At 39.3% G+C, this 10,613-nt stretch overlaps 1 protein-coding gene across 2 annotated transcripts in view; it reads left to right on the forward strand.

Moving 5' to 3' along the window:
- LOC143228887 (uncharacterized) overlaps positions 1-10,434 on the forward strand; it is a 27,996-nt gene extending 17,562 nt beyond the window's left edge. For both annotated transcript variants that reach the window (XM_076460319.1, XM_076460320.1), the window contains exons 3-4: positions 5,514-5,720; positions 10,209-10,434. In XM_076460319.1, the coding sequence (XP_076316434.1) occupies positions 5,514-5,720; positions 10,209-10,240 (239 nt within the window). In that variant the 3' untranslated portion in view covers positions 10,241-10,434. The remainder of the gene's footprint in view (positions 1-5,513; positions 5,721-10,208) is intronic.
- Positions 10,435-10,613: the final 179 nt, after the last annotated feature.

A 10,613-nucleotide genomic window follows, 5' to 3' on the forward strand; every position in this document is an offset into this window, starting at 1 on the left:
GTCTAAGAAACCTAGAGCTGGAATGAGAGACACCATGAGTCGAACAAACCTAGAGCTAGAATGAGAGACACCATGAGTCGAACAAACCTAGAGCTAGAATGAGAGACATCATGAGTCTAACAAACCTAGAGCTAGAATGAGAGACATCATGAGTCTAACAAACCTAGAGCTGAAGTGAGAGACACCATGAGTCGAACAAACCTAGAGCTAGAATGAGAGACATCATGAGTCTAACAAATCTAGAGCTAGAATGAGAGACATCATGAGTCTAACAAACCTTGAGCTGGAATGAGAGACGCCTTGAGTCTAACAAACCTAGAGCTAGAATGAGAGACATCATGAGTCTAACAAACCTAGAGCTAGAATGAGAGACATCATGAGTCTAACAAACCTAGAGCTAGAATGAGAGACATCATGAGTCTAACAAACCTAGAGCTGGAATGAGAGACACCATGAGTCTAACAAACCTAGAGCTAGAATGAGAGACACCATGAGTCGAACAAACCTAGAGCTAGAATGAGAGACACCATGAGTCGAACAAATTTAGAGCTAGAATGAGAGACACCATGAGTCTAACAAACCTAGAGCTAGAATGAGAGACATCATGAGTCTAACAAACCTAGAGCTAGAATGAGAGACACCATGAGTCGAACAAACCTAGAGCTAGAATGAGAGACACCATGAGTCGAACAAACCTAGAGCTAGAATGAGAGACACCATGAGTCGAACAAACCTAGAGCTAGAATGAGAGACACCATGAGTCTAGCAAACCTAGAGCTGGAATGAGAGACACCATGAGTCGAACAAACCTAGAGCTAGAATGAGAGACATCATGAGTCTAACAAACCTAGAGCTAGAATGAGAGACATCATGAGTCTAACAAACCTAGAGCTGGAATGAGAGACACCATGAGTCGAACAAACCTAGAGCTAGAATGAGAGACACCATGAGTCTAACAAACCTAGAGCTAGAATGAGAGACATCATGAGTCTAACAAACCTAGAGCTAGAATGAGAGACATCATGAGTCTAACAAACCTAGAGCTAGAATGAGAGACACCATGAGTCTAACAAACCTAGAGCTAGAATGAGAGACATCATGAGTCTAACAAACCTAGAGCTAGAATGAGAGACACCATGAGTCTAACAAACCTAGAGCTGGAATGAGAGACGCCATGAGTCTAACAAACCTAGAGCTAGAATGAGAGACACCATGAGTCGAACAAACCTAGAGCTAGAGTGAGAGACACCATGAATCGAACAAACCTAGAGCTAGAGTGAGAGACACCATGAGTCGAACAAACCTAGAGCTAGAGTGAGAGACACCATGAGTCGAACAAACCTAGAGCTAGAGTGAGAGACACCATGAGTCGAACAAACCTAGAGCTAGAGTGAGAGACACCATGAGTCTAACAAACCTAGAGCTAGAGTGAGAGACATCATGAGTCTAACAAACCTAGAGCTAGAATGAGAGACATCATGAGTCTAACAAACCTTGAGCTGGAATGAGAGACATCATGAGTCGAACAAACCTTGAGCTGGAATGAGAGACATCATGAGTCGAACAAACCTTGAGCTGGAATGAGAGACACCATGAGTCTAACAAACCTAGAGCTGGAATGAGAGACACCATGAGTCGAACAAACCTAGAGCTGGAATGAGAGACACCATGAGTCGAACAAACCTAGAGCTAGAGTGAGAGACACCATGAATCGAACAAACCTAGAGCTAGAGTGAGAGACACCATGAGTCGAACAAACCTAGAGCTAGAGTGAGAGACACCATGAGTCGAACAAACCTAGAGCTAGAGTGAGAGACACCATGAGTCGAACAAACCTAGAGCTAGAGTGAGAGACACCATGAGTCGAACAAACCTAGAGCTAGAGTGAGAGACATCATGAGTCTAACAAACCTAGAGCTAGAATGAGAGACATCATGAGTCTAACAAACCTTGAGCTGGAATGAGAGACATCATGAGTCTAACAAACCTTGAGCTGGAATGAGAGACATCATGAGTCGAACAAACCTTGAGCTGGAATGAGAGACACCATGAGTCTAACAAACCTAGAGCTGGAATGAGAGACACCATGAGTCGAACAAACCTTGAGCTAGAATGAGAGACATCATGAGTCTAACAAACCTAGAGCTAGAATGAGAGACGCCATGAATCTAACAAACCTAGAGCTAGAATGAGAGACACCATGAGTCGAACAAACCTTGAGCTAGAATGAGAGACACCATGAGTCGAACAAACCTAGAGCTGGAATGAGCGACACCCTCAGCTGGAATAAACGTAAAACAAATAGTCTTATTCCTACCGACATTTTTGTTACAGAAGGAAAGACTGTGATAAACATAATCATGAGAAATTGTGAAGCATAATATGTCTATTATGTGCCCCTGACTTAGTGAATTCATTACAATGTGAAAAACTAATTTCGATGACAAATAGGTTAGCAAAGAGGAAATATTTTGATAGCAAATTGTTACTACGACAATACTTCCTGTATTTATGATCTAACAGGTTTTATTTTTAATTATTAAGTATCGGTTTAGAATTTTAAATATTCTCACACGCATCGTTACATGTAACATCCTAATCTATTTGATTCAGTTAATTGAATTAATTTTAAACCAAAAATACTTTGCGCGTCAAACAGGTTAGAAGATTTCAACAGAGAATAGAAACAAGGCACTGGTTTTCTAATTAGTGTCACTCGTAGGTGTTTGACGTATCTTCTATTGTTTTACTTATTCCAACCATTCATTTGTTCTCACTATTCATTTGCAACAAAAATGTTCACTTGGTCTGACATGATGACGTGGTACTTATGGCACTCAACTCACTATCTAAGACCATGTATTCGAATTCCGTCACCGAACATCCTCGCTCTTTCAGCCGTGGGGGCATTATATCTTTACAATCAATCCTACTTGTAATTAGTTAAAAAGTAGCCCGAAAGTTCGTTTTTCATTTTGTTGATTAGCCGCCTTTCCTATAGTCTATCATTTCTAAATTGGAGACAACTGGTGCAGGTAACCCTAGAGTAACTTTACGTAAAATTTAGCAAAACAATTAAACAAATATTCAGTTCGTGGAACTATCCTTGTTTTCAGTGAATTAAACAAACAAGATCTTGTAAAAACGACTTATGATTCAAACACGTAATATGAAAGAAAGAAACAAACAGAAACAGGAGAATTAAACAGAGCTCGTTTTGTTTTTTAGACGGGTTATGATGAACTTGCTTTGACCCTTAACTGAATAAACTGGAGGCGAAGAAACTGGGACAAGGATTCGATTCTCTACTCCAAGATAAACCTAGCTGGCAGCCAGATAATTATAATAATTGATCATACATGAAATGTTTGTAAAGTGAATACTCCCGTACACCAACCTTTATATTCTTGGTTAATTAAGCCTAAATATTTAGGATGATCGGCAGGTACATACAAAATAAATTTATAAGGTACTTTTTGCTGTTATATGATTCTTTGTCATGTGTAGGCCCGGCATGGCCAAGTGGGTTAAGGCGTTCGACTCGTAATTGGAGAGTGGCGGGTTCGAATCCCCGTCGCACCAAACATGCTTGCCTTTTCAGCCGTGAGGGCGTTGTAATGTGACGGTCAATCTCACTGTTTGTTGGTAAAGCAGTAGCTCAAGAGTTGACGGTGGGTGATGATGACTAGCTTCCTTCTCTCTAGTCTTACACTGCTAAATCTGGACGGCTAGCGCAGATAGAGCTCGTGTAGCTTTGCGCGAAATAAAAAACAAACTATCTTTGTCATTTGTGATTTTTTTCAGTTTCCTCAAAACCTAAGATTGTTTTAGTCTTATAACGTAGTATATTAACGAAGCGAAGAAAGACATTATTAAGTCAGAAGGGGTGGATTGCGGAGAGCGTGGGGTTGCCAAAGTTCGCACCGCGATTCTGCTGAACGTCTCCGCTCTGGATGTATCTATAAATGAAAGGTTTGGCTTAAAAGCAAGGCAAAACCTCTGTAGCGGTGGGTACTACTGATTGACTCCAAATACCAACGTCAATTAGTGTGTTTTTGTGTTTTTTGAATTTCGCGCAAAGCTACACGAGGGCTATCTGCGCTAGCCGTCCCTAAGTTGTTTTATTTAACATACCACGCGAAAGCATTTTTAATAACTTTTATAAAGTCCCCCGGCAGGTCAGCTGTAAATTTAGAAATGTAAAACACTAAAATCTGCGGACAGAGTGTAAACAAAAACTCATTGTGTGATTAAACTGTAAGAAAACAACAACAAATTCCGCAAGAGAATATTTTATAATTTTAAATTTTAATATATATTCTAAATATAAATGAACAAAATAACCCCAAACAAAATTAAAATGATCCCCAGAGTATGGGCTATAATTTACGCAGCGTGTTTAATTTTTCTTTACGCTTGTATTGTTCATTTAAATGTCATTTATCACAGGTTTAGATTTGCTGTTTTTAACGCAGTTCTTCCCCTTGATTTTGTTTTGCTAGGCTGTTTAAATATTAACTTCCTTTGCACACAAACACATTCATATAAATATATATTCATTATGTTTCCAAAAGGAAAGGAAATTTCTGACATATTCACATAAATTGTATTTCGTTCATCTACACTGTTTTCAATCTCAGAACACTTCTTTACTGTGACTGACTAACATTCCGTAAGTTAAGTTTATGATTAAAAGAAATCTTGTATATATATATACCTTGGAGATCTGACCAATTAGTAGCACAGGAAGAAAGTAGGGCAAATGTTCCAGAACTCGGACAATTAATATATCCACATTACCAATTACAACAAAAGATTTGACAGTGTTGTGAAGAGCCTAGTAACGGTCCATTCGAGACAACGAGACTAAAATAAATAAAATATTTACGTTTAATCAATCAAACCTAATTACTTCCTTTGTGTGTTTGAAGTGTATAATGAGAGTCTTCATCCAGTTAGGGTTAGCGTTGTTCCAAGTGAAGTGAATGTAACATTACTCTCTATACATACACCTGTTTTTCACTCCCATTATTTTTGTTGCTTCTTGACAATATAATTTATTTCTGTTAATTACAACTCAGTAATGTAAGCTTTAAAACTTTAGTTTGGTTTAGTGTTAAGTATTTCTAAACAGTTGAGGGTGTTAGCAATGAAGAGAAAACGATTAGACGTTTTACCACTGCAAGAGAAGAATTCCTGGGTAGTATGTGCCCCCTCGAGAGTACTTTACCCTAGGGACTTTAGGACCGTTTCTACACCACTGAATTTAAAGTGTGATACCGGTAGCTCAGTGGCAGTTTGAAGGCTTATAACATAAAAATTGGGGCTTAGATAACTAAACAGCAGAGCAGACAGCTGTAAAGCTCTGCGCCAAACAAAGATTGATTAAAAATTTATCATTATTTATGGTATAGTAATGAGTGTTACGAATTTGTTAGTAAGTAGATTTAATCAAGCGTAGTTATTTCTACACAATATAATTAATCGAAGTTATTAACAAAACTAAATTCCAGAAATTACAGTGAAAGACGGTATTTGTCAGCGACGATGGGGTATCTACCCCGATCCAACCAACTGTGCCGCTTTCTATATATGCATCAACCAAGTAGCCACGAGAATTTTGTGCCCAAATAACACCGTGTATAACAGCTACAATAAGGTGTGTGTTCACGTGACTACAGTGGACTGCGAAGATAGGGTACCTGACTGGGCTTTCGATGGTAAGTATATTATCTCTGGATACGTTCCAACATTTTGCAGTAGATTACCTACGAAAACATTTCATCAAAGCTTACCACCAAATGAGTTTACAGTTTTCGTTGGTTGAACAATTAAAATAACGTTTGATATGTGAAGGTAAGACCAGTGGTGTAAGTGTGTCCCCGTAGTCTTCGAAATTACGGAGAGAGGAGAGCGAGTCGTAACTATAATTATATGGAAATAAATGTAAGGTACTTTTTATGTTAGGGGGAGATCGTTTGTTGTTACGTCACCGGGTAAGTCTTAAGTAGAATGCCGTCTATGGCACAGCGGTATGTCTGCGGACTTACAACGTTAGAATCCGGGTTTCGATACCCGTGGTGGGCAGAGCTCAGGTAGCTTTGTTTAATTACAAACAATTCAAGTAGAAAATCGTAACATTCAATCCTTTGGTGGGCTTATCTCTGTGCCTAGATTTACTTAGTGACTGAGCTTGTGTTTACTATTCCTTATGGGCTTATCTCTGTGCCTAAACTTACGTAGTGACTGAGCTTGTGTTACTATTCCTTATGGGCTTATCTCTGTGCCTAAACTTACGTAGTGACTGAGCTTGTGTTTACTAATCCTTATGGGCTTATCTCGGTGCCTAACCTTACGTAGTGACTGAGCTTGTGTTACTATTCCTTATGGGCTTATCTCTGTGCCTAAACTTACGTCGTGACTGAGCTTGTGTTACTATTCCTTATGGGCTTATCTCGGTGCCTATACTTACTTAGTGACTGAGCTTGTGTTTACTATTCCTTATGGGTTTATATCTGTGCCTAACCTTACGTAGTGACTGAGCTTGTGTTTAATATTCCTTATGGGCTTATCTCTGTGCCTAAACTTACGTAGTGACTGAGCTTATGTTTACTATTCCTTATGGGCTTATCTCTGTGCCTAACCTTACGTAGTGACTGAGCTTGTGTTACTATTCCTTATGGGCTTATCTCGGTGCCTAAACTTACGTCGTGACTGAGCTTGTGCTACTATTCCTTATGGGCTTATCTCTGTGCCTAAACTTACGTCGTGACTGAGCTTGTGTTTACTATTCCTTATGGGCTTATCTCGGTGCTTAGACTTACGTAGTGACTGAGCTTGTGTTACTCTTCCTTATGGGCTTATCTCTGTGCCTAAACTTACGTTGTGACTGAGCTTGTGTTTACTATTCCTTATGGGCTTATCTCGGTGCTTAGACTTACGTAGTGACTGAGCTTGTGTTACTCTTCCTTATGGGCTTATCTCTGTGCCTATACTTAGTGACTGAGCTTGTGTTATTATTCCTTATGGGCTTATCTCTGTGCCTAAACTTACGTAGTGACTGAGCTTGTGTTTACTATTCCTTATGGGCTTATCTCGGTGCTTAAACTTACGTTGTGACTGAGCTTGTGTTTACTATTCCTTATGGGCTTACCTCGGTGCTTAGACTTACGTAGTGACTGAGCTTGTGTTACTCTTCCTTATGGGCTTATCTCTGTGCCTATACTTAGTGACTGAGCTTGTGTTATTATTCCTTATGGGCTTATCTCGGTGCCTAAACTTACGTAGTGACTGAGCTTGTGTTTACTATTCCTTATGGGCTTATCTCGGTGCTTAGACTTACGTAGTGACTGAGCTTGTGTTACTCTTCCTTATGGGCTTATCTCTGTGCCTAAACTTACGTAGTGACTGAGCTTGTGTTTACTATTCCTTATGGGCTTATTTCTGTGCCTATACTTAGTGACTGAGCTTGTGTTTACCATTCCTTATGGGTTTATATCTGTGCCTAACCTTACGTAGTGACTGAGCTTGTGTTACTATTTCTTATGGGCTTATCTCTGTGCCTAAACTTACGTAGTGACTGAGCTTGTGTTTACTATTCCTTATGGGCTTATCTCGGTGCTTAAACTTACGTAGTGACTGAGCTTCTGTTTACTATTCCTTATGGACTTATCTCTGTGCCTAAACTTACGTAGTGACTGAGCTTGTGTTTACTATTCCTTATGGGCTTATCTCGGTGCCTAAACTTACGTAGTGAATGAGCTTGTGTTTACTATTCCTTATGGGCTTATCTCGGTGCTTAAACTTACGTAGTGACTGAGCTTGTGTTTACTATTCCTTATGGGCTTATCTCGGTGCTTAAACTTACGTAGTGACTGAGCTTGTGTTTACCATTCCTTATGGGTTTATATCTGTGCCTAACCTTACGTAGTGACTGAGCTTGTGTTTACTATTCCTTACCAGATTCTCATTCTCAAAGGCTTATGTTGTTTGTTTGTAGACATTTTCTAGCAAGGAAACAATACATACTGGTATGTTGAAAGCACTGGAACTCTTCTGAAACAGTTGCTGGGTAGACCTAACAACAACAAAAGAATAAAGATAAAACGGTAGTAGACGTTTTCAGGCCAGTTCGGGAACGTCCCCCACCAGTGGCACAGCGGAATGTCTGTGGACCTGCAGCGCTAGAAACCGGTTTTCGATACCAGTTGGGGGGGGGGGAGTCATAGCACAGATAGTCCATTCTGTAGCTTTGTGCTTAACTTCAAACAAAGAAAGAGTTATGGAGGCGCCAGAAATGTCGTTCTCCACTGGGTTTTTTTCTACTCTATTGTTTTGATATACGCTGTAGACTAAAAAAATAAAACATAAAAGTAATGAGAGAAGCCCTAGGAAACAACGTTTATAGGTCAGTTAGGGAGTTACCCGGAATGTCGTTCCAAACTGCTTTTTTTCTTGTAACTGTTTTGTTCCGAGATCTTCTCTTCACTAACAACGAACTACATATCATGCGAAGAGTTCTAGTTCTTTCATCAGGCTGTTGCAATCCATGTTCATTGTCCATACAAAGAACTGGTATTTTCCTCTGTCCGAACCTTAGTGACGTCTTATGACACAGGGGGGGAGTGTGTTTGGTACTGGGAATGTCCTTGGTTCAAATCGGAATCAAAATCATGATCCTCAGATTAACCTTTTGATCAGTATGTGTGACCTAGTCGAAAACGACTTATGGTTCAAAAAATGCCATATATAAAAAAGCAAGACATTTGGGACACATTACAAGGATATACATGCAAGTAGTTCTCCATTTACGCGCATTCGTTGCAAGCGTTTTTCGATTAACGCGATCGATAGAATAACAACGATTCTCGATTATCGCGCTTGCGAATTCGGATCAACGCAATTTGTGTATTGTAACGATATAAATAGAAGCATTTACTCAGTGCTTGAAGGTTCAGCCGATGTAGACTCTTTATTATGATAACATCCGGGATAACGCGACGCACAAATATGTGGAAGTGACGTTACAACAAAAGTAACGTTACGGTTATCTGTACAGTAGCCAGATGGTCGCGGAGTCTGTTTGGTGACATTAAAATCAGTTGATATATTGACTACGTGAGCATAAGGTGGCACTCCTGCAGTGTATTGAGGTTTGACTAATGACATTCCCACTGGGATTGCCCGAGTCGTGTATACTTTACGGGAAATAGTGTCTGATTTACACGACCAATTCCTGGAACGTAACTATTGCTTAAATCGAGAACTGCCAGTATTAGTCAATTGAAGAGCAAAGCCAAAAGCTTGTAATGCGATCCTATGTTCCAAAAAGGTTTGTTTTGAATTTCGCGCAAAGCTACTCAAGGGCTACCTGCGCTAGCCGTCCCTAATTTAGCAGTGTAAGACGAGAGGGAAGGCAGCTAGTCATCACCACTCACTTTCAACTCTTGGGCTACTCTTTTACCAACGAATAGTAAGATTGACCGTGACATTATAATGCCCTCACGAGTGAAAGGGCGAACATGTTTGGCGGGACGGGGATTCGAAGCCACGACTCTCAGATTACGAGTCGAGTGCCTTGGTTAAGGCTGATTGATTTTGATTTAGTGTTTTATGGCACAAAGCAGCGAGGGTATCTGCGCCATCTAGCCTCGCTGCTTTGTGCCATAAAACACTAAATCAAAATCAATCAGCCTTAACCACCTGGCCATATCAAAAAGGACAGTGGTCCTATTTTATTGAAAACACTCAAAACTATGTTATCCCCCAAATATTACTTGATATTAACTTCAAATGGTAAACACAGATTTTCAGAGTTTTCCTTCTATTCAACATGTTTCAGAATTATTAGGTGAAATGAGTGATAAATGTTAATAGGGCCATAGTGTATAAATACTTCTGATTTCTTATGATTAAATAACAGTTTTAGTGAGGATTCATTTTACTGAAGCCTTCAAGAGAGCCCCCTCTCATTTCTTCAGTGACACAACAGTTATGTTTGCGGACTTACGATGCTAGAAACCGGGTTTCGATACCCGTAAAGAGTGTAATTAGTTTGGTGCTTAATTATAAACGACAAATCGTGTATGTTTGTGGAGTGTTACTGTGCGTACTAAATTGTAAAATAATTATTTATTCTGGAAATATTTAAAACACAGTCTAAATACATTGATATTACCTCTCTAACGCTTACATTTGTTCTATTTCAGATGCTAGTACTAACAGGAAGAATATATATTGATTTACACAAGTTGGTTAGTTACTAAAAGCACGTTCCAGTCATCACCCAGGGAGATGTTATAAAACTTCATACCAATGTATACAAGGTCAGAACTTTGCAGTGGTTCTAACCAGTGCTTCATACAAATTCTAACTCACCTGTTCCAAAAACTTGTGCCTATTTTATTTCCAGTTTATAAGTTTCAGATGTGATTTTTTTTTTAAATAAAGATACTGTTGCAAACGTGTAACATTAAACAAAGTACTCTAAATGAAGACAAGTTTTTGATTTTATCATTCTTGGAATGTACGTATTAATCAATGTAGATAAATAACGTGACTTGAGATTAATATTTTAGTGATGACAAAAAGGTAGGTCCACTGAGATGTTAATA

This window comes from Tachypleus tridentatus, chromosome 10 (assembly GCF_004210375.1).
Source record: "Tachypleus tridentatus isolate NWPU-2018 chromosome 10, ASM421037v1, whole genome shotgun sequence".
Lineage (NCBI taxonomy): Eukaryota > Metazoa > Arthropoda > Merostomata > Xiphosura > Limulidae > Tachypleus > Tachypleus tridentatus.